The 25,479-nt window shown below is 42.1% G+C and overlaps 1 protein-coding gene across 1 annotated transcript; it reads right to left on the bottom strand.

Annotated features, from left to right (window-relative positions):
• Nucleotides 1-2,845: 2,845 nt before the first annotated feature.
• On the bottom strand, nt 2,846-23,055 carry c6 (complement component 6). The gene is made up of 23 exons (XM_061747588.1): nt 22,585-23,055; nt 22,304-22,476; nt 21,617-21,747; nt 21,024-21,162; nt 20,837-20,907; nt 19,245-19,326; nt 15,249-15,416; nt 15,014-15,170; nt 14,473-14,617; nt 13,305-13,446; nt 12,709-12,847; nt 11,645-11,824; nt 10,060-10,303; nt 9,303-9,425; nt 9,044-9,210; nt 8,711-8,936; nt 6,699-6,867; nt 6,454-6,565; nt 5,092-5,224; nt 4,799-4,993; nt 4,533-4,620; nt 4,187-4,431; nt 2,846-4,092 (listed from the first exon to the last, which is right to left on the bottom strand). The coding sequence occupies exons 1-23, from the start codon at nt 22,705-22,707 to the stop codon at nt 3,911-3,913; spliced, it is 3,534 nt and encodes a 1,177-aa protein (XP_061603572.1). The 5' UTR covers nt 22,708-23,055; the 3' UTR covers nt 2,846-3,910.
• Between the last annotated feature and the right edge of the window lie 2,424 nt (nt 23,056-25,479).

Raw genomic sequence — 25,479 nt, 5'->3', positions numbered from 1 at the left:
GGGCAAAGGTAGAGGTGGCAAAGGCCAAACAAGAGGCATATGATTACATGTATGCCAGGTTGGACACTAAAGAAGGAGAAAAGGATCTCTACAGGTTGTGCCAGACACAGGGATAGAGATGGGAAGGATGTGCAGCAGGTTAGGGTGATTAAGGATCGAGATGGAAATGTGTTGGCTGGTGCCAGTAGTGTGCACTATAAGGCAAGTTTGGTGTACCAGGAAGTAGCAATGCTTAGTAAGAGGAAGTTAGAAAGGCACTCGAGGATGAAACATAGAAAGTTGGTCCTGATGAGAGGTGGCTGTGGAGTTTTTGACCAGCTTGTTCAATAGAAATCTAGCGGGTGAGAAGATGCCTGAAGGGAATGGAGGGAAAGTGTGCTGGTGCCCCTTTTTAAGAACAAGGGTGATGTGCAGAGCTGTGGCAACTATAGAGGAATAAAGTTGATGAGCCACACAATGACGTTATTGGAAAGTGTACTGGAGTCTAGACTCAGGACAGGAGTGTTTGCGAGCAACACTATGGTTTCATGCCTAGAAAGACTACCACAGATGCATTATTTGCCTTGAGGATGTTGATGGAAAAGTACAGAGGTCAGAAGGAGCTACATTGTGTCTTTGTAGATCTAGAGAAAGCCTATGACAGAGTACCCAGAGAGGAACTGTGATACTGCATGCGGAAGTCTGGAGTGGCAGAGAAGTATGTTAGAATAATACAGGACATGTACGAGGGCAGCAGAACAGCGGTGAGGTGTGCTGTAGATGTGACAGACGAATTTAAGGTGGAGGTGGGACTGCATCAGGGATCAGCCCTGTTATCTCTTGGAGTGACCAGGTTGGATAGGATTAGAAATGATCTCATCAGAGGGACAGCCAAGGTTCGATGTTTTGGAGACAAAGTTAGATAGAGTGGACTTCGATGGTTTGGACACGCCCAGAGGAGAGAGAGTGAGTGTATTGGTAGAAGGATGATGAGGATGGAGCTGCCAGGCAAGAGAGCTAGAGGAAGACCCATGAGGAGGCAGATAGTTGTAGTGAGGGAAGACGTGAGGGCTGTTGGTTTTAGAGAGGAGTATGGAGGAGTTAAACTTACATGGAAAAGAATGACACACTCTGGCAACCCCATAATAAGAATAATAAGATAAGAATAATAATCGATAAGAATAAACGATAAGAATAATAATAATCTTGTATTGATCCATTGATCCCCACAGGGGACATTTGTGTGCTGCAGCAGTACAGAATAAAGCAGTATACAGAAAGGTGCTAAAAAGAAAAAGGAAAATAATTCACAACTTTTTATTAATAACAAAGTGACTTTGTGATTCGGATAACAGCAGATTTTAAACCAGGCATCGAGTCTATGTGTATGTTGAGGTTGGTAATAATGGGTGGACTGATAAGTTGTGGCTCACTGCTGTTGTACAGTTTGCGTGTACAGTACAGTACAGTGGGCACAAAGGACCACCTCAAGCGCTCAGTTCTGCTCATTGGTGGTATGATGCGCTTATTAAAGTAGCTGCCCATCGGCTACAGTTCATCGTGGAGAAGGGAAAATGAGTTGGCCAAGATGTCCCTGATTCTGTCCTTCATCTTCCTCTCAGTCACTGTCTCTAGGTTTGTGCACTGCCCACCGAAGAATGTAAGAAGATCATTGATGCCTGTTACAGATGTCAAATTATTTGAGTCTCCTCAAGAAGGACAGTCTGCTCTGTCACTTCCTAAAGAGGGTATCAATCCACCAACCGCAACCACCCTAAGAGCCACCCCGCGACGGCCCCATTTAGCCCTTATCTTTGTCCCCCCTCTTAGGCGCCGCTAAAGAACCTCTTCTATAGATGGCACGGGTCACTGGCTCAACAACTGCAGGCTGTTGCCCTCCCACATGGGCAGTAGCTGGCTCCTACAGATGGCCCCGTTAGCGGGTGGTGTCCTCCTGCTCTCCTGGAGGTGGGTGGGAGTGGATGAAGAGCATCGAACCTCAACTTTGAGGGTTAGTGATGGTGGGGCAAACTGGCCAGTGGTTGGCGGTGGTGGTTGGCTGTGGGAGCGGCAGTGGGTTCCAGGCGTCCTCCTGTCCAACTGGGTCGATTGACCGCCCCTGGGTCCTTGGGTATGGGTAGTGTCCTATGGAGCTAGTTCGCCCATCCTTATTGTGTCTGCACAGCAACTCTATAATATGTCTAATGACTAACGTTTTCCTGGCTAACTACCGCTGTCCTGTCTCGTCCTGTCCTATTTGCTATTCGTTGTGTCCCTTTCTCACAGCGTGTAGCTACCTTCCCAGAATACGTCATAAAAATTGAACGTGACTCTTTTGCAACTTAAAGTATTGCATTTTCCAATAAATATCCATCACAATATACTGTAAATAACCGCAGAGGAAGTACTGTAAATCAAACTCCCCTGTTGCACAAATACATCTATACAAATATATATTTAAAATATATATAAATATGAAACATGTTGGCGGCACGGTGGCCGACTGGTTAGCACATCTGCCTCACAGTTCAAATAACTCCGCCTGTGTGGAGTTTGTATGTTCTTTGTATGTTCTTTGTATGTTCTCCCCGTGCCTGCGTGGGCTTTCTCCGGGCACTCCAGTTTCCTCCCACATCCCAAAAACATGCATGGTAGGTTGATTAAAGACTCTAAATTGCCCATAGGTGTGAATGTATGTGCGAATGGTTGTTTGTTTATATGTGCCCTGCGATTGGCTGATGACCAATTCAGGTGGCCTCTCGCCCGAAGATAGCTGGGATAGACTCCAGCACGCCCGCGACCCTTGTGAGGATAAAGCGGTACAGAAAATGGATGGATGGATGAAACATGTCTTTCAGTCACACAGTCCAGTTTTAGAATGGTGCATCCTTATATTTTATTATGTCCAAGTAAATGTGTACCATAATGTGACATTTTATGCCATCGAAAAGTGGTAAGCGCAAACAGAGTTTATTTAGTACGTATCTCATATACTAAATAGGCTAAAATGACTTGACAGTGCCTATGCACGTTCTAAAATGAACAAAGATGAAAAAGAGTCTTAGAATTATTTTTGTATGGAAACACATTTTTTTCCACCTGGATGTCAAATTCCCAAAATGCTTCAAAAGTAGTTTATTCTCAAATGATTTACATCACCACACTTAGGTAGGGCTAGTTTAGGTAGTTCATCTTGAGTTTGTTGAAAACCTCAATGAACGTGCTTGCTGGTCTTTTAATATTATGGGGGAACCTCCAAAGTCTTATCCTTAGGAGCTCAACCAATATTTATGGGAAAAGTATTCCTTTGAAATCTTCATAAAAACCTAAAAAGGTCGAACCATCATGATCTGTGACGTCACAAGAGACGTCGACAAATCTTATGGGACTTTCAGTTTCGTGAGCGACCTCACAAGTGTATTTGCATAATTTTCTTTGACTTTTGAGGTTGCTTTTGTGATGCCATAACAAATGTGTACCAGTAATACCAAAGAGCAAAACTAAAACAAAGACCAGTTGGCTTGGTCTCTTATGCAAATTAGTCATATGATCAGACATTCATTACATGTGTCTTTATGTCCAGGCTGCTCAGCACAATATGGCCTAGTCAACAAAAGGTAAACTATAGTAGTAAAAGAAGAAGAATGGAATGTACACCCAAAAGTTGGCCGTGTGTGACATCCTCCCTTTCCTGTGCATGCTCTTCGCAAGTCATAAGAAATATGGATATATGATTTTGTTTTTTTACATACAGTTTTAACTACCATAGGACATTTTGTTTTCAAAATTGAACAAATTGGAATTGGTTGGGGCAGTATAGTGGTGATGTTAACAGTAGACTAACAGACTCACAATAACAACACATTTGTAGCACATTTTGGAGTAATGTTTCACCAATGTTTCTGGTCGTATATAATGAAGTCATTTTGGGTTATCTGGATTCACAGACACCTTCATTGAGGATCTCAAATTGATAGTTGGCACACTTCAGAGCAGCCATGGAGCAAAGGTCCACGCTGCGAGTCCTCTGGATGCTGGTCAGCATCAGACAGAACTTGTGCTCCTCAACTCTGGGACAGTCCCGAGCAGCGATGCAATCACACTTCTTAGATGCTGAAAACAAATGGAGGACAGACAATTCATTTGTTTTCATTGTTTTCAATCAGTTGGGAAGAATGCAAAAAAAAAAAAATGCTGTCTCACTCACTTGAACAGCTTTCCCATTCGTAACACGTGTCAAGATCGCACGACTTCTGGACGGAACTCTTTGAGGAAAACTTGGCTCTGAACCTGGCCCACTCCAGTTTATCCGATTCCAAAGTGTCGCAGGCACCTTCGCTGACAAAGAAGAGTGGATCGCCGTGGCAACGGCCAGCGTGGAAGGAGCAGAGGGACATCGGCACAGTGACGTTGATGTCAATGTTTAGGATGCAGAGATTCTCCGGTTCAGATCTGGGTGCATGCACGCAGACACACAGACACACACACACACACACACACACGTTACTGTATGTATTGTGAACAAAATGAAAGAATATTTACTAAAAACTTACAGGCAGCTCTCCCGCTGTATACAGACACATTGAGAGCCTTGACGTTTCTCACCTGGACCACACTGAGTGTCAGGTTCAAATGGTTCCGCTATAAAGTAACAAGAGAAGCCTTTGTTTCTTGGGGGAAAAGATGTCTATAAATAATTCATAATAGATTAATCGATTAAACATTTCAATTGTATATAAACTGTTAAAAAGACACAACTACGAGACAATATAAACCAAATTACTTTTCTGACACAAACTGTAAAACTACATGCACATACCATCACTGCAGTGCAGTCCTGTAGGTAAGCGAGGTTCCCAGTTGAGACTGTTGCTGCACCGGTAAGAGCCTCGAGGCAGTGGCAACAAATCCGCCTCAACACAGTTAAAACTCACTGAATCACCCACTTTGTACTCTTCTTTGTTCGGGAACAGCATCATGCCATCGGGGATATCAGGGGGCAGACAGATCTTTCCTAAAAGTGAAGGAGAACATGCAATTACAGAAGAAAAACAGACTATTATATGACAAATTCTATTCTCGTCTGTTCTATTCTAAGAATCCAAAACCCACTGCGGCAACTTCCTTTTGGTTGAGTCCATGTCGCATCAGGAAGACAATGGATGAACTGGAAACCTTCCAGGTCAAATCCAGTGAAGCAACGGAAGTCTTCATCCTCACCAAAGTTATAGTACTGCTTTGCTTTCTAGAAATAAAACATAGAAAGGTTGAAAAAAAGAGCACAAAAATTGAAATAAATTATCATAGATGACCACAATGTATCCTACCAAACAGCCTCTGATTGTGTATGCACCACACAAGCTGTTCAACAAATCTTTTGTCTCTTCTGAATTATATTACTGTAAATCAATGAGTAAAAAATGTGTCAAAACCGAAGGCCGAGATCATAATTATTGATACAAACCAAATTTGATGATGATGAAAGTGATCAAAATAAAACTAGCTCACCATAAAATCTTGGATAAATCAAATACCTGGGTTTCCATAGTGGCATACAACTGAATCATACAATTATAAGAAAACATTATTATTTTACTTTCTCCAGTCCTGTCTCCTTTGAAAATGTATTATTTTATTTATTCAAGATTTATTTATCCAAGTGAGGTAATTGCGTTTCTCAGACAACAGAGGAAAACAAAGCAAAGTAAAAGCAAATACAAAATATAATGAAAAATGTTATGTTCTCACAATAAGTTAAAAGGCTATCATCAAAAATGTTAAGCATCATATTTCATTCAAACTGGACTACCTCCAGCGAAATACTCCAATACTCCTTGGTTAAGGTGTGTGTTCTTCTAAAAAAAAGCACATTTGTGAGGTCACACACTGACGAGAAGGCCTGGCTCTCAATCTCTGCTTCTATCAGATTGAGGTTAAGGCTCTGTGCAGGTCAGTCGTGTTCATCCACACAAAACTTTGTCATCGGTCTTGATGGACCTTGCTTTGTGCAACGCTGCATAGCTATGATGGAACAGAAGTTGAGAGCACAGAAGTGTCTAAAATATTGGCTGCTTAGTTCCAGTGAAATGAACTCAGAATGCTTTAGCACACCAAGAGATTTTGGAGAATTCTGTGCTAAAACTACGGCTCTGCTTAATTTTGGCTTTGGCATGATAGTGAGCTGGCAACTTGAAATTAGCAAATTTTGAGTCCGGTTGCCAAGTCATTGGAAGAGAAACTCAGCATTCGGGCGGTATTGTTTGTAAATCAGCCTAATGGTTACGTCACAATTCGACAGAATTCAGAATGGCAAGCTTAGATTTGTTACATTTTACATTTTCATAACTTAATAGCTAAGTAAAAGATGTACTTGTTTGTGTAATTTCACACTTGATTGGCGGGCCACCAGAGACCCAACTATTGATTTCCAAAAGAGTAAAAGCAAATTTCGTTTATGAATGATATAGTCTTTACCCTGAGAAAGCTGTTTTCAGGCGGCTTTGGCCTGGGACAACCCTGCACACCAGGAGGAAGCTCGTCCCTCCATCCCGTAGTGTAGTCATCATCATTGTCACATGTTTCATGTCTAGATTCAAGAACATACATGAACAGTTATGTTAACTGCTGGGGTTGTAAAATCACTGTCATTGTGAGATAAAAATAGTAGCAGGCAGAGATGACTATTTGTACATGTGTGTTGTCATTCTAACTTCCCCTACTGTTTGAAAAGGGAGATGTGACATGGTTCCTCATCACTGTCAGGACCCTCGCAGGATTGGCCTCCTCTCAAGGGGGCAGGGTTGTCACACCTCCTTCTGCGATGTCTCTTCATAGAGGCTGCACAGCGACTCCACGGGCCCCAACAGCTCCAGGAACCATCTACTTCCTCTGTGAGAATCAAACCGTCCAAGTTGATAAACATAGAGGTATTATTTGAACAATTCTATTTTATTATTGTAATTTAGTTTTACATGGAACTCACAGCCTGTATCAGGGGGACTGGTACCCCGTACTACTGGACCACCCTCCCCAGAACTCCCTAAGGGACACAGTCCAATGCCTCTTTTAAGTCCACAAAGCACATGTAGACTGGTAGACTTTCATGCACCCGCAAGGACCCCAATGATGGTTCCACTGTTTCACAGCCAGAAGATAAACCACCCTACTTCACCTGAATCTGAAGTATGACTTTCCAATGCACCCTCCTTTACAGGACCCCCAAATAGACCTTACCAAGGGAGGCTGAAGAGTGGAGTACCCTTGTAGTTGGAACACAATCTTTGGGGTGGTGGTACCCTTTCTACTAATCCCGAGGCACGGTCCCCAATGTCCATGCGACATAGCACAGGCCTGTCAACTAACATAGCCCCTCAACATCTAGAGTCTCAGAGACCTCAACCCCACAGTTGGGAGAACGCCCTAACTCTTCCTCATTGGAACGCATGTCGGTGGAATTGAAGAGATCTTTAACATATTCTCTCTGCCAACGCACAATGTTCTTAATCTAGGTCACCAGCGCCCCATCGCCACGAAACACACTGCTGATGGTGCAACGATCCCCCCTCCTGAGTTGGCGGATGAGAGACCTCTAAGATATCGGGAAGTCGTTCTCCATGGCCTCACTGAATTCCTCCAACAAGCAAGTTTTTGCCTTAGTAATTGCTGAAAGCACATTCCTCTTGACCTGCCTTTATCAGCTGTCTCCAGAGTGCTACAGACCAAAAAGGTCCAATAGGTGTCCTTCTGCAGCTTGATGGCATCCCTCAATATTGATGTGCACCAATGGGTCTCTGGATGTCTGCCACGACAGACACTGACCACCATATGGCCACAGCTATGGTCTGGCCCTTCAGCAACGGCTCCACAGAAGAAGGTCACTTGGACTCAATGTTTGGTGCATAGACACAAACTACAGTCAAAACTCTCAAGGTCCTAAGGTGGAGAAAGGCCACTCTCATCCAGAGGGTTGAACATGTACAAGCACCAAGCTGGGGGCACTAAATATGCCCACACCTGCTTGGCACATCCAAAGCACGCTGAAAAGGACTGGTTCCAGAGCCCAAGCTGTGTGTTGAGACATACCTGACCATATCTGGTCAGAACCTCTTGACTTTGCACACCAGCTCAGGGTCCTGCAGGCCAGCAAGGTAAATTTTAATGTCCCAAGTGCTAGCTTCTGGAGCCGGAGATCAGAACACAAAGGTCCACGCATTAAGCCACTGCTCAGCTCACACTGCACTTGATTCCCTTGGCCCCTCCCACAGATGGTGAGCCCAAGTTAAGGGAAACCCACAATGGCTGTTCAGGCTGGCCGCTGGACCTTATGGCTGCAGGCACGGCCGTCAGGAAGTCACCTTTGAGTCCCACCTCCAAGCATAGCTCCAGAAAGAGTCCCAGTGGCCAGCGAGGGAAATTTAGGTCCAACATTGTCATATCTTGTCATCGTCATTGTCAACATCATAGGAGGACATTTGAGCCATACTTTTTATAGTCTCTCCCCTTGGAACTGTTTGCCTTGAGTGACCCTACCAGGGACATAAAGCCCCTGACAACAGAGCTCCTAGGATGATTTAGACACACAAAACCCTCCACCACAACAAGGTGACACTCAAGGAGTAGAGTGGCATCAAAAAAATCTTTGGGAAAAAATACAGCTCTTGTGTTGGATCTGCATATAATGTAGAGGTGAAGATAATGTGTCTGATGTTTGTTCTGTAGTGGTAAACAATACCTGAAGTGTAGTCAGGAGCACGCTGCTCACAGTTGGGGCCAAATGTACCAGTCTGGCAGGCACACTTGCACTCAGTACCAGAAAGAAAAGCTTGGGCATTGTTGGGACAGGGGGCACACTTGCATGTATCAAACTCTTGCATGTACTGCAGCAAGGCTTTCCTCAGTTGCCTCCTCTTTGTGACTGCACAGGGGAACCCCTGCACCAGATCTATGATTGGCTGCACCTGGACAATCACAAATGTAAAGTTGTTCCTTTTTTATTGTCAAGTTAATTTCTTTGAATTTAACAGAATACATTTGATATGATAGAATGTTAACTTTTCTATTTAACCTTGAAATCCACCACAGCGGGGTTATCAAGGACAGACTTGGCCCAGTTCTTGTAGGAGTTTTGATCAGGACGTGGACCCTGCCTCTCCCAAGCCAGAGATGCTGCCTCTCTGGTTCGTCCGCCTTTCACCGCAGAGTAAGACTTCTCCGCTGCCTGAATGTATGAGCCTGGCCCGCACAAAAAAGTGAGAACATACTGTATTCTAACAATACCCTTTTCAGGAAATTAATGATATTTGTTCTTGTTGTGTGGCAGGAACCTTGATAATTTTGAGTCATTTTGTTGTCAGAGCACATCGGCAGAGCCCTCTGTGGAGTGTAGAGGACAACTGTCCATTTAGTCTCTCGGCCCAAACAGCCTTTAACATGCTCCTCTGTTTCACCTGTTAGAGAGGAACCATAATGTCACCGCACAAAAGGAACACATTTATAGTATTTTTCCAATTTAGTATATTGTAGAAATTCCTGCGTTACAGGTTAAATCTAACATATCATTTAAGCAATCATTTTAAGTATTTTGGATGTTTATGATAATTCAAAGCAGACATGGACTGCTGAGAACATTGTCTAAATATGCAGGTACCGGTATGTATGGAAGAGTCCACCGTGTTCAGCCTCAGTGCGTTATCTCTGTAAAAGGCAGTTCTTATTGCTCACATTGAATTAATGTTTTAACTCATTCACTGCCATTGACGGCTGTTGAATTCAAATGTTCATGTTAACATGGAGGACTGGCAGTGTTAATAACTAACATCTAATGAGAAAGTAATTTACTCAACGCTCATCTGATATTTAAGTGTGATCAGTGGATTGTCAAAAATCAAGTTTAGGTTCATATAGAACACAAACACGTTTTTGTAATAACCTTTAGACACAACAATCTGTAAGTTGAATGGGTAGCAGAACCTTTTAGTTCTAGGAAGTATGAAGAACTAACGTTACTGGAGCAACTTTGTTTGCTATTGTAACCTAGGGGGTCTTTTTGAAGTTTATCCTCTAGGCTTTAACAAATTGTACCTGAACTGGTAAGCTCCTCTCGGTTGTACTGGTAGAGCAGGTCATAGAGGCCTCCTAGTGTGCCTGAGCTGTAGTAGTGTGTTCCAAAGTGCTGAAAGATGTTCCTGTACAGGCCATAGTTGTACCGGAGGGGAAGAGCATGGAGGAACTTGAGGAAAGGTACAGACAAGACCAAATCGCTTGGGTCCCGCACTTTGAATGTAGACACAGGCAGAACCTGATGCACCCGGAAAAACATGGAATCCTAACAAGAGAAAAGATAACATTTATGTCAACTTGAGATAGCTTGGTAGATTAAACTTTCATCGGGTTATCATTCAATATTTGTCATTTGATAAAAGCTCATTCATGAGATTCAGTCTAAAACACCTCGTTTATAATTTTTGGTATGCATTAGCATTCAACATCAGTTGACTTCAGTTTAAAGATATAACAGTAGAACATATGCAGTCATGGAAAAAAGTAGACCATCCTTGTTTCTTCAATTTCTTGTTCATTTTAATGCCCGGTACCGCTATGGTACAATTACCTGAAGAATACAATGAACACTACAAAACTGTAGCCGATTCCATAACGCTGTACTTTATGTCCTATTTGACATGCTTCAGTTTAATTGTATTCCCAGTGATTTTGGCTGTTGGCTATTGGCTTGATATCTGCTTTAAATTAAAGTCTTACGAGATATTTTTTTGTTGGCATCATTATGTTTGTCCAAACAAATGTACCTTTATTTGTACCAGGAATTAAAAAAGAAACTGAAGAAAAAAGGGTGATCTAATATTTTTTTTCCCATGACTGTATGTCAAACTCCCTGTTAATTGTACAATTCAGAGTTCATACCAATATGCCTTTAAAGTAGCACAAAAAATCCAATTTTAAAGATTTTACTCTAATCGGTTCCAGATGAGGCAGGTAATGTTGGTTTGCCTCTATTAATTTTTAATGGAACCCATGTGGTGAGGTTCAGAAGTCATGGATTCAAATCCAGGCTCTGGCCTTCCTTTGTGGAGTTTGCATGTTCTCCGCATGTCTGTGTGGGTTCCTCCCACATTCCAAAAATATGCATGGTAGGTTAACCAGTACAAAGATAGATGGATGGATGAAAATGTTGCACTTGCAGGCTTGCGACGCAATTGAACATAGTTGAAAATATTTCAACTTTTTCCAACAAACAGTATACTGCGTCATTCCTTCCTACAAGCTTTTGCAGTCAACTATATATATCATTTCAGGAAAAAATATTTTCGTAAATACCAATGCAACTGCATGGTCTATGTTTTTTATTTACTCCATGGATATGTATACAGTATGTACTGTAGTTGTATGTATACATAAATGTTTTCCCCTTACTGCTCCAAACTTCAATTCAAGTCTTGCAAGTTGTCCTGCATTTCTACATTTTTGATTCATTCTTCTAGAGAAAGGTGATGTTTCCACATAGACACACATAAAAGAAAGGCATTAGAACTGTGTTTGACAGTTAGACTCAGGTTCAGGATTTAGGTCAAGAAGTTAAATGAGGTCATTGGGGGCCCAAGCATTCCAACATAGGCATAAATATTTGCACTTTGTCGGACTCGCTCACCGTTTTCTTTGATGCTTCAAATGCATCCTTTGATTTTATATGTGACGTCAAAGGGGGGAAAAAGTGCCGACCAAAGATCTGTTTATTTCTCTCTTCTTCAGTGGAAATGGACTTCTTCACATTAATGGACTCAGAGTGCAGAGGGCTGGGATCCGTGCTGAAGTCTTCAGTCACCCCAACCTGTATGACCACAACAAGAACAAAATAAACAACTTTGTTTACATATTATTAAGCAACGTATGTTAATTGGACCTTCTATGAGAGCGCATAGGCTGCTAAGATTTTTTATGTGAATAATAGTATCACCATAGATATTTTCCAAATGTGATTAACATTTGAAACCACAAGGCAATCCATGCATCTGTTTTCTAACCCTTATCCTGTTCAGCATTGAGCTGGTGGTCAAGCAGGCTTGAACTAACATTACACACTACAAGACTTACCAGACTTCACTGAGTGAGAACTGAACCACACCTTCACAGAAGCAATCCATTTAGTTTCTGTACCTCAGGAATAAGTTCATTTGCCTCTTCCACTAACAATTCCAATTCCATTCCTCAAACTTGCAGTGCTCTCCCATATTGTCCATTGTGAAACCCATCAGTGCGAAGTGCAAAACCCTCTTTTAAATATGGCAGTCTCCGCTACTTTTACACCTGTTGCCAACAGTGTGCACATTCTGTTAGAGTGAGTGAACACACAGTTTAGAGCCCCCCGTTTGGGATCTTAGTAAAACATTGCACTCTTGGTAAATCACTTGCAAGTTGTGCACCAACAGCGTGCGCAATCTGTTAGCGAAAAAATGCAATTTAGAGCCCGCTAAATGGGATTTTAGGAAATCGAGCATTTGCTGTATGTTTTGGGCAATTACTGCATATTTTGTTGTTTCCTTGACTGAATATGTAAGTGATTGTGCAAGTGGGGTAAAAATAATATAAAGAATACAAACAAAGATGGGGCTGGTTTATTATCAAATATTGCCTCCAAACTGTATTGACCCCCTTTAAAAATCTTGGATTGCTAAAGTAACACAGCACAATGGAGAAGGAGGTATTTCACGTTACCTTAATGTCAAAGCTCTCAAAGTTGTGAGGGATCCGATGGTAAAGCAGCGTGCTCTGAGGCCTCCTGATGATGCAACTTCCTCCCATAAACATGTTGTCCAGGACAACCCCCCTCGGCTCATTTGCAAGCGCATCGAACCTTCCAAAGTAAATTAGTGAGCTGTTGAATCTCGAACACTTGTTACTTTAGTGATTTTTACTTGGGGCAAGCAAATGGCAATCCAGCAGATGGTGCTGTGTTCTAAAACGAAGGTAGTGTATTCCTAAATATGTGTTATGAGCCTTAAAGTGCTGTTTGTCTGCTTAACTTTGTATTGATTGATTGATTGATTTTTGCCAGCTCTCCCTGGCTTTTTTTTTTTTTTTTTTTTCTTCAGCTGTGGGGGAGAATCAAGATAACAACACTGCGTTTTAGTTTCAACACTGGGATGCGTGCACAAGTTAGGGTGTTCAGTCCAACTGATAATCTTGTTTTTTGGAGAAGCAGTAGACTGGAGGCACTTGACAGAAAGGAATTTAATTTATGGGCACAGCAGGACGGAATGCAAGAACGATTGACATGAAGCTCAGCAGGGATGTATTGACCTTTATCTTACCCATTCCCCACCAGGTCAGCACCAGGAGCCACTCTCTTCTCGGCTGGACAAACAACTTTGAAGTCACTACAGTCCCTCTCATCAGAGTTATCGTCACAGTCGTTCTGTTTGTTGCAAGTTAGCGTGGCGTTGATGCAGCGTCCTGACGGTATGAGATCAAATCTGGATGAAATTGAAACTTTTGATCGTATTCATAAAGCAAGATAATGTCAATACAATAATTCAAAACAAGAACACATTTAAGCCGCAATACATTTATTTTACATTCATACCGTATCCTCATATATTACATTTGCAATGCAAATGAGAATCGCCACTCAATTGCCTGACCTGGATAAAGAAAGGTTCAATAAATATGCATCTATGCTCTAGATGTAGGCCTTTATTATTTTTTCAGAAATTGACCTGGACAGAAGCCTTAATTATGTTGCGTAACTTTTGAGGCAGCGGCACGGTGGCCGACTGGTTAGAGCGTCAGCCTCACAGTTCTGAGTAGCGGGGTTCAATCCCCGTCCCCGCCTGTGTGGAGTTTGCATGTTCTCCCCGTGCCTGCGTGGGTTTTCTCCGGGCACTCCGGTTTCCAAAAACATGCATTAATTGGAGACTCTAAATTGCCCGTAGGCATGACTGTGAGTGCGAATGGTTGTTAGTTTCTATGTGCCCTGCGATTGGCTGGCAACCGGTTCAGGGTGTACCCCGCCTACTGCCCGATGACAGCTGGGATAGGCTCCTGCACGCCTGCGACCCGAGTGAGGGGAAGCGGCTCAGAAAATGGATGGATGGATGGATGAACTTTTGAGGCAGTCATTACAATCGATCAAACGATTTCTGTAACTCTCAATAAGATTTGTCAACAGGTATTTTGGCCCTACTCGTTGTGAGCAAACTAGTCACTTCGTGAAGTGATTCCATTCAGTACGTTAGCTTAAGAGATGTGTTTGTTTGAACAAATCATTCGTCTACGACAACATTACGTCAGCCTCGTCGACTGCTACAAATGTGATACAATCAAATCTGGTGGGCTTTTAATATTTTTTAATGCTGGTGTGCACCTTATGTATACCCCTGGCTATAGAAAAGGTATTGCAGCTAGTGGAACAACCTTTTAAAAGTGGAGGCCACAGTTTGAGTAAAACTGTAATGACAATATAATGCACACTGCCTATACCATTGCCACATTCGAAGTTGTCGCGGCAGTCGATTGGTGGCAACTTGCACTCTGTGGCAGGATAACAGGGCCTCTCCTCCATCAGTTCCACACTGCATGATGCACCACCAAACTGGGATGGTGTTTGGATGGACCTGGTCCGTAACTATGACATCAACATAAAAAGAAAAAGATATTAGGACAATGTTTCGTACCAAATGTGTGGATACTTATTGATTTCACAGGCTTACATGCACACACCTGATACAATGTACAACCGCAATTGTCACGTTGTGTTAAACATAAATAAAAACAGAATACAATGGTTTGCAAATCATGTTCAACCTATATTTCATTGAATCCACTACAAAGACAAGATTTTTCATGTTCAAACTGATCAAGTTGATTGTTTTTAGCAAATCATCATTAACTTGGAATTTGATGGCAACAGACTTGCGTATTCCCTCCATTCGTCCATTTTCTGTAGTGCTATGGTCGAGGGTGAGCTGGAGCCTCTCACAGATAAAGGAACTTCATGTACGGGTTTTGCAATGTGTCTTGCCTGTTTCTTGGCACAGGGCGAGCAGTCAGACCAGGGCCCAAAGTCTGTCAGCAGGCAATTTATGGGACAAGCCTGCACATTACAAGCCCTCCTGTCATGTCTCTGGCACAGCTGACGACAGCTGCTCTTCCAGTAGTAATCATCATATTTAAAGCTCCTGTTGAACCAAATATTTCTCATCAGAATCCATGGTGTACCTATCTCGAAGCGTTCCGTGTCAACCCATGTGCCTCACCTATGTCTGCTCTGTGTGCCGTGGTTGCATGTCCGGGAGCAGGCGGACCATGAGCCCCAGGGGTACCGGTCACAAAAACAAGACAGACCGGCAGATATCAAGCCGAGGAGATAGAGCAGCGGGAACCAACCAGCGGAAGGCTCCATCAGGAGAGTTCCAAGAAAGGTTCTAAAGGAAAAGTGGATATCCATCACATAATTACGTCATTCAAATAGATGCATCAAGTGAACTCTTCACATTGATGTAATTCACGAGTAGGCGCATGCACGCACGCACGCACGCACACACAGTTAAACTGGGTTCAATTACACTACAGTACATATTAAATGTAATCACCCATTCATCCACTCATTCATCCATCAATACATACTGTATACCGCTTGTCCTGTTTATTATACATTATTTACTAGACATTTAATATTTCCTAATATAACACCATTTTTGTTCATGCATAATATGCTATTACATTTACAGGTCATTAGAAAAAGAAAAAAAAATGTTTCCATTCACTTTTATTCTCCAATTAATGTTTCTGCATGCATCGTTACAACTGTGGTTTATAATAAAGTTAAAAAACAATACAATACTGTACACAATACAGAGATGGTTTCAATAGTCTGACTCACCGCACACAGGGTTGCCGTCTTAGCAAATAACTTTCGTGTATGGGATGTTGTCTGCACTGCAGGCAGACCTGAATCTGAACTCAAGTTTGTGTTGACAGATATATAAAACCTCCCTCTGGAGTTTCTCCAGGAATCCAGCTTGTTTTGGACCAAGCTCACTCTCAGGATACTAAAATGTCTCAACCCAGCATACCTTTTTTTGATAACAAAATACTGAACATGAAGTCACATAAACCAATTGTCCTTCCAAATTACGGGAAGTAAAACACAGGGGAGTTTCCCGTCTGCAAGATGTGCTCCAGATGTTTCGTGTTGAATTTTGACACGTTCACAATGTGGGAGAAGAACATCGCTCATCCTGTGCTTGCATAATCTTACACAAAATCTTTTTTATTCATTACATAATTGCAAATTAGATGAATTGTTATGAATGCTAAATGAGCAAGAGGACTTCAAAAAGTCACATAATATATATATTGTTGTCAATGATTCCAATCGTCATCTTTTCCAATAGAGTACTAACTTGAAACTCTAACGGCACATACAATGTTAATTCATCACACGCTAATCTCTTGTTTACCGCAGAGGTTACGCTCCACACTACCCACGTGAACGACAAAATCAAAAAAAGTCGTGACAATATTTTTATTTTGTAGATGTATTTCAAAGTTTCAGGTGGCATCCTACTGTATATACATGTGAGGTGCAGGCATTATTTTTGTCCACTTAGAGTCGCCATCCTCACATTTTACAGTACTGTAGTATCTGTGCCTACCTGTGAGGGTTAGGCCGAGTGAGCACATCCACTTCACAGTTTTGACGTTTGAATCCAGACTCCTGCTTTTTGCATGTTTTTCCTGTGCTTGCCTGGGTTTCCTCCCACATTTCCCCAAAAAATGCATGTTAGGTTAAATGAAGACTAAACTGTCCATAGGCGTTAATGTGAGTGTGAATGGTTGTTTGTATAACCTGCCCTGCGATTGGCTGGGGACCAGTCCAGGGTGCAGCCCACCTCTGGGCCAAAAATCAGGGGTGAAACCCTACGTCAGGGGTGTCAAACTCAAATTCACGGTGGGCCAAAATAAAAAATTGGGACAAGGTCACGAGCCAAACTCAATATTTACTGAAAAATCACTGCGATGTGCATGTTTCCTTTCTAAGTAGAAATGTAGCGTTAAAGTTTATCATTGACAACAAACTTAAATTTTGCTTAAAGACTGAATCTGGAATAAACAAACTTGAATATTCTAAACACGAGAAACAAATTTGCGATAAAAGACATCAGTGGTATTTATTTGTTGTTTTGCGAGACTACTACAGTGAGTGCACGAGTAATGTATAATTGGCCCGACAGAAATGTGACAACAAACTCAAGACGAAAAAATTGGCAGCATGTGGCAATGGAATTGTAGGTTAGCTGTTTAAGAAGTTGATTGCGAGAGGGGAGAAGCTGTTGGAATGTCTGCTAGTTTTAGTTTGCATTGATCGGTAGCGCCTACCTGAGGGAAGGCGCTGGAAGAGCTGGTGACCAAGGATGTGGAGGATCCAAGAGGATTTTGCACGCTTTTGTCTTAGTTCTGGCAGCGTGCAAGTCCTCGAGGGCGGGTAGGGGGGTACCGACAATCTTCATTTGGCCATTTTTGGGAAGGGGAAGTGCAAATTTGCTCGAGGACACTGGTAGCATAGTTGCTAACGACTGCAACAGAAAGGGAAGGGGCGCTTGCCGGTCTAGACTGATGGGCCAACACACTAGCAAAGCATTCTGGGATTTGTAACATTCGTGCCACATGTGCTATATACTGGCGGGCCAGCTCTAATACACATTTAATGTGGTCTTGCGGGCCAAATATAATTACATCGTGGGCCAGATTTGGCCCCCCCGGGCCTGACTTTGACATGGCGTACGTAATGAGGATAAACGTTATAGAAATGGATGGATGGATAATATGTGGACATCAGATTTAAAAGGAGCTATGTCAGTCCATGGATAAATAGATGAATTTGAAGCTAAAACATTGAAATATCGGAATTTTTGTACAATGACTAACCAGCAAGTAAACAAAAGAAACACCTCCCCAACTGGATAGAAAACTTTATTCACATTATAAAATTAAGCTGTACATACATAGCTGATGCTTGTCTACAAGGACCCTAACTACACAATACATGCCATGATAATAAAAAAAAAAAAATATATATATATATATATATATATATATATATACTATCACACATGAAAAGAAAGGTTGCACGTAAACAACTTTACAAATGAATACAATACATTGCATTTACATTCAGTGATAAACGAACAGATCAATGTTATACGTGAATTTAGTCTTGTAGTGTAATTGTGTTCCGTCTATGTGAGGGTGGGGACTCTTCCAAATGAAATGATATGAAGCTGAATAAGATGTTTGGCATGCTGTGCGAATGAAAACGACTGCAAGGGCTGCTATTGTCCACTAGTGGGCGCAATGTTCAAGTCATGCGTGCATAATAGAAAACTCATGACGTAATTCCATCTTTATTAATGAATGGAGACTTTGACGATTAACACTCAGGGTTCAGGGGGAATAATATAGACACAGAGAAGGTCAGATGTGGCCAGTTTTGTTTGAACTGGTAGTCAATGGAAAATTTGGATTGGAATTTTTTGAATTCATTGTATTTTTGATACTGGACAGTCGGATCTTGAACTGGCGGTGGAAACGGCAACAGTGGGGGATCAGTAAAAGTCATTTTCATGCTAATAAATCTTGCAGTTTGAGATGGTCATTGTCGACAGTCAGCACCAGATAGACCAAGCAACCAATACAACCATGCGTCAACACTATAAGGGTGAAATCAACGGTGAACCGCAGCTACAAAGAAATACACGGTTTGACTTATCAGATACTAAGTGTAATTCCCATTCACACTCTCTAAAACGAAACACATAATTGGAACCAGTTGTGTGTATGCAACATAACACTGATACGCTATTTTGTCCACAGTGTGTAACGGCTGTGAAACATACAATGTCTGCGACTAAAACACTGTGTATTGTGACACACATTATGACACAGAGGGTAAACAACATACAAATTATAATGCTTGTGCATAGCCCAAATATATACAATTGAATTCAATATATATGTATTAATGCAAAGATAAGTACCTTCTAACCTCCTCAAAACAGGACTAAAGCCTAGATGGCTGATGTGACACTAGTAGTGCAGTTCATGGGAAAAGAAAAAAAAGCCAATCATCCTTAAATGCTAGCGGAATGTCTGCTAACCGGGGAACTATAGTGTACTGTGGAAGGAAAATAATAAACCAAAATTGTTGCTATACAGTACATAATGAATTGAGTTCGGACCGTTAACCAGACACCATGCAGCAGAGTCCAGGGACGCGCCTCTTCCTTTGGCGGACCAGCGGGTGTGGAGTCAGGTTCAACAAGCTGCTGTCATCTGTGACATGACGTACAGAAGAAGTGACAGTTCCATAATTGATCATTCAGTAAGTTAGTTCAAGTAGACCAATAAATAAATGTACCATCTGAACAGAGGGAAGATGAGAAAATATGGCAAAACCAAATACTGGATGTGCCTCCAAAATTGATGGAAAGTTTAGAACATCCCACAACGATCGTCTGGGGTATGGGGCAGGGGGCAGGGTGGCAAGACGGAAACTTTATCTTACAAAGACACATAAAAGACTTGAAATCTTCCACACACCTGTGGGAAAATGTGTTACGGCCCGATGAAACCAGTGTTGAACTTTTTGGGAATAATCCCAAAAGGTATGTTTGGCACGAACATAACACTGAGCATCACCAAAAGAACAGCATACCTACTGTGAAGCATGGTGCTGACAGCATCATTCTTTGGCGATGTTTTTCTTAAGATGGTTCTGCATAGGGCCTAAGTCGAGTTGGAGGGAATTATCAAAAGTTCCAAATTAAAAACAACAACAACAAAAAACGCAGGTAAAGCCTACTAGAACAGCTGAACTCGATTGGTGTTTCATCAGTGGCACTTTAAATGGTGGCAGGTGTGCGCTGACTCCCCATTTAACAAGAGTTTGAATGTGATTGGTTAAATCTGAACAGCCACATCCCCACTTTTTCATCAATTGAGTCCAGGTTGTACACTGCCGCTTACGCAAAAGTCAGATGGGATAGGCCAAAAACCTAATGAGGACGAGCGGTATAAAAAAATAAATAGATGGATTCTCATACTTGTGTCATATATTCATACGGGAACCAGGTATTGTTTTCCAATTTTGAACACAAAAGGCAGCATCTCCAACAAATGCAATTGATGAGAGGCGAGATCTCGTTTTTGTTATTAGTTTGTTCGTTAGTTCGCAAGTAAACAAGATGAAGCAGTAACTATATTCTCCCTGATTGATCCGATTGAACTTTGTTACTGCGCCAAAGTTCTCTCTGCCCTGTTCATTCACATTCGTACCCTATCACGACTATGCATTAGGTTTCGAACTCTTTTGAGCACAATAGCAGTTGTAATACTAGCTGTAAATCCGACGATAACTTGTATACTGTATAGCCATCCATCCCTTTTATATACCGCTTGTTATTAGGGTCGCGGGTGAGCTCGAGCCAATCTCAATTGACTTTTTAATCGCAGCCTGCATATATTATTGTTCTCCACCATAAATGCAATTCTCATGGAACTCCTCACTCCGATTCGTCTTTGCACGTATGACTCCCTCCGGTTGAAGAGATGTTCCTTTGCCACTCCTGCAAAAGTGCTTGCTCATTGAAAGGCACCATGTGTATAACGACCACGGGATTACATTTGTTATTATTCGACGCTATAAATAGAATTGAACTGAACCCTCAGAGCCCAGCCTTTTTGTGGTGTATCAAAAGCTACTATCACATGAATTCCTTCCATTCATTCGCTATACAATGAGCAGGAATAGTTGTAAAAATCATATTTCACAAATGTTACACACCTTGATTTTTCAGTGGCAAAGGCATTGTCTCCCTGAGTTTGCTGAGCAGATTTCTCATTTCCTGCATATCTCTGCCAATACAAAGACAACGTGTCAGGACAAGCCTGCTTTTGGGGTTTATTATTAATATTATTATCGTATCTTCATTAAAGATCCATGCTATAGCACTCAATCAAAGTCTGCGTACCGCTCTATGTTTTCAATATGGACTCCCACCAGCCACGGATCATGAGGGTAGTCAATGGGTGAGGAGGAGCGGTCCTCCAGGATGGGAACATCCGAACTTTCGTCCACCCTGAAGTCCATCTTCGGCTCTGAGTCGGTTCCTTGAGGGACAAACACGGAATAATATTTCTTGAAGTAAAAAGAAAGACAAATCTTCATCAAGCAATTACAAAATATATACATAAACGTGAATGGGCTCCATTTTCGACATATATTTTGGAATGGTTTGAAATTGAAGCATCACATGTTCATTTCCGTTATTAAACATCATTGTTCATGAAGTCAAGACTGACCTGTTCGGCCAATGTCAGATCTTTGCTGCCCTCTGATGTTTCACCATTTAATCGTCTTCGTCTTCAATCCAATCCAATTTCAGTGAATTATCCAAACGATTAAAACGATGATTTATTCATTACAAACGTATCTTTGTTTGTTTGTTTGTTTAATTCACCAATAAAAACGCAGGTATTAGGTTAGAACTGCAATGCTCCTTTTGTGAGTTTGTACGATCTGCCTATATTGTGACGTTGCCCCAGCACTGTATGGTCAAGGTACTTTTTCTGTGAAGCTGCAGCACCCCCAGCAGGCACATGGACTTCAGCATCTCCGTGATGAACATCTCCAGGCAACACTGCAGCTGGATGAAGAGCCGACATATCTCGGGGTGGATCTCTCCATCCTCTGGACTGCATCGGCGGGTGACGAGGGGAGGGCGGGCGGGGGGCACACAGTTGGTAAAACAGAAGGACATTTAAGACATTTACCCCTTTAATGTGACCATAATAACACATAGAATAGTCGTAACCTAACCGCAGGGTGAATAAAGATGATGCACTGAGCACTGATTGTATAAAGAATAATGATCAAGGGGAGATTCCGGAACAGACAATAGGTATTGGCTTGTTACGAATCAATAATACAGCACATTTCTTTATAGTGGCTTTGACTTCTGGTTGGTGTTACATTGGTAATTGTCATGTCGGTGCCAGTTCATGTTTACATAGCCGCAGGATACATGTGATGCGGTAGGTAAGGTACCATACACGTTAGTCGGGCAAATGTATTGGATGTGACAGAATAAGACAGAATACATGCAGATGTGGGAGTTGGGCCTGTTTTGGAGCCGAAACAGCTTCCATGATTCTGGGACAACTTGGAGACGTTGCATGGAGTGTCTGTGGGAATGGGCTTGACGTGTCTACAACTTGCAAGAAGGTTATCTATCAGCTTGACTCCGCTTACCCAGACACAGCAATGAGGGCGAGGTCTTGGTGCGCAGCCCGGGCCATGGAGCATCCTTTAGCCCGCGTGTAGTGCATCTGAGCCCGCAGAGATGGGCAGTCGGCTGACATCTCACCCACAGAAATGACCTGTTCTCGGTACAGAGCCACCAGGGTGTTGAATTCCTGCACAGTCTGAACACAAAGCATCGCTGTGACGTTTTCTAGCAGACCAGCACGGACACTGTTTACGTGCACGGTGTTTTGGAAACAATGTGAAAACACCGTGGAAAAAACACTCACCATCCTGCTGCCGTCCACGGTGCTCTCCCGGAGCTCCGACTCCGTCTGCAGCCCTCTGGTGATGGGCAAGACGCTGCCTGCAGATCTGGGGCGCTTTTTCCGCCCGCTCGGTGCAGAACTCATGCATGCAGAGAGCGCCCGTCTTCTTCTGAAGGCTTGCTGTGTCCTCTCCGCAGAGCACAAAGACGCCGCCGCCTCGGACGCTGCAGACAAGCGCAGTCAACGTCTGGAGCCCCGGCTCGTGCCGACAGATGTTCCCCGGTTGAGGACGGTGTAGCGGGGCGGAAGCGCCGCCAGCAGCTCCCTCTGCATCCCCCAGCCGAGAGGAGATCGAGTCACCTTCAGCCGCTCGTGAAGGCCGAGGGGGAGGCTCCGACGTCTTCCGCCGCACGCCTGCGCCCGCCTGCGCCCGCCTGGCTGAGTGTTAACCCTTCAGAGGCCGCATTCTGTAGTGCTCATCGCCATGACACTGTTGTCTGCTTCGACCTTACAAGACACGAGAGTTTGCCTTCAAAGTGACTTGCCTGTTTGCTCCAATAAAAGTGCCGTTTAAAATCAACGCTGGTGGGAAGGAACAAAGTTGCTGCAATTATACTATTGCCGTACAAGTAGATTCTCCAGGCATTCTTATATTTTTCCTACTTGAATGTTTAAGATCGTCAAACAAATGTAAACATCAGACAAATATAACTCCGGTTAACTTATAAGGCTATTTTTAAATGGTTTATAAACAAAAAACAAAACCACTATTCAAAGTTACCTGGCCCTGTGTGAAACAGTAATTAGCGCCCTTGTCACAATTTGCCTTATTTATTACCTCCAGAGCTGTTCAATCAAGAAAGCGCCTAAACACAACCTGTCCCGACAAAATCAAGTCGGATAAAAGCTGCAACAAAATGCAAAGAAATTCCCGAACATTCAAGAAATAAAGTCATTGACATCTATCAGTTTGGAAAGGGTTACAAAAGCCATTTCTAAAGCTTTAGCATTCCAGCAAACATGGAGAAACATGTGGAGTGGCTGGCCTACAAGACTACCCCAAGAGAACAGCAAGGACTCATCCAGGAGACCACAAAGGAACTCTGGACAACTTCTAAAGAACTGCAGGGCTCCCTTGCCTCAGATAAAATCAGTGTTCACGACACAACAATAAGGAAGAGACTGGGCAAAAATGGCGTTCATGGCAGAGTTCAAAGGCGAAAACCACTGCTGACCAAATAGAACAACAGAAAGGCTTATCTTACTTTTGCAAAAAAAAACAAAAAAAAACATCTGAATGATTCCCCAGGCTTTTGGGAGAATATTATATGGACTGACGAGATGAAAGTTGAACTTTTTGGAAGGTGTGTGTAAATGTAGCACAGCATGTGGTGTAAATGTAGCACAGCATTTCAGAAAAAGAACATCATACCAACAGTCAAACATGGTGGTGGTAGTGTGATGGTCTTGGGCTGCTTTGCTCCTTCAGGGCATGGACAACTTGCTGTGATTGATGGAACCATTAATTCTGCTCTTGAACAGAAAACCCTGAAGGAGAATGTTCAGCCATCAGTTTGTGACCTCAAGCTGAAGCACACTTGGATTCCGCAGCAGGATAATGATACAAAACACACCAGCAAGTCAACATCTGCAGGGCTTAATAAAACAAAATGGTTTTGGAGTGGCCTAGACAAAGTCCAGACTTGAATCGCATTGAAATGCAGTACCATTAAAAAGGCCGTTCATGCTCAAAAACCATCCCTTTTTGCTGAATTCAAACAATTCTGCAAGGAAGAGTGGGCCAAAATATCTCCAGAGATGTGAAAGACTTATTGCCAGTTGTAGAAAATTCTTGATTTCAGTTGTTGCTACTGAGAATGGCCCAACCAGTTATTAGATTTAGGGGGCGATTCATCATGATTAATAAAAATTCAAGTGTGATTAATCTGATTAAAATCGATTGTCAGCCCTAATATTATAGATAGATGTGTGGAGTTTGCATGTTCTGCGTGGGTTTTCTCCGGTTTCCTCCCACATCCCAAAATACATGCGTGGTAGGTTGATTGAAAACTCTAAATTGCCCGTAGGTGTGAATGTGTGTGCAAATGGTTGTTTGTTTCTATGTGCCCTGCGATTGGCTGGCGACCAGTTCTGGGTGTATTCCGCCTGAAGATAGCTGTGATAGGCTCCAGCAGCCCGCGACCCTAGTGAGAATAAGCGGTAAAGAAAATGGATGGATATATATATATATATATTGATATATATATATAGAGAGAGAGAGAGAGAGAGAGAGAGAGAGAGAGAGCATACAGTACACTCCTTGGCGAGCATTAAATGAAAATGAACGAAATGAAGTTTTCCTTTAACCCACCAGTTATGTACACTAAATACCAAAAATGAAGAAGGGTCAATGTTTATTATTTATTTTGTAATCATAATGAAGATTAATTAAAAATATAAATTTATTTGAAAGGAACTAATAAATAAGAAATAAGGCCAGCAATTTTTGTAATTTTATTTTACATTTAATAAAATACATTCGTCAGTATTTAAACTTAACATTTGATCCGTAATACGGTATAACAAAAGGGATAATATATTCTGCTGCTATCCTTCAATATTTGGTTAGTTTGAGACCATCTCTTTTGAATAAATAAATGCATTTGTTACATTTAAAACACTTAGACTGAAGTGATCAAGTCAGGCATTGATTTTTTTAGCTTTACAAAACTGTATGTTTTGTGTAAGATACCACAGCTGTGGAGTGCTGGAAATGTTTTAAATGATTACAGTGCTGTAATTTTTGTAGAATTGTTTGAGTCATATTTGTTTATGCTTCTGATTTCCAATTCCTATCCATTTTTCTCACTACTAATTCTGAATGATTTTGTCTACACTAAAATAACAACTCTAAAA

The sequence above is a fragment of the Phyllopteryx taeniolatus genome, chromosome 15, assembly GCF_024500385.1.
Source record: "Phyllopteryx taeniolatus isolate TA_2022b chromosome 15, UOR_Ptae_1.2, whole genome shotgun sequence".
NCBI classification, from domain to species: Eukaryota; Metazoa; Chordata; class Actinopteri; order Syngnathiformes; family Syngnathidae; genus Phyllopteryx; species Phyllopteryx taeniolatus.
This window is presented reverse-complemented; position numbering and strand designations above follow the sequence as displayed.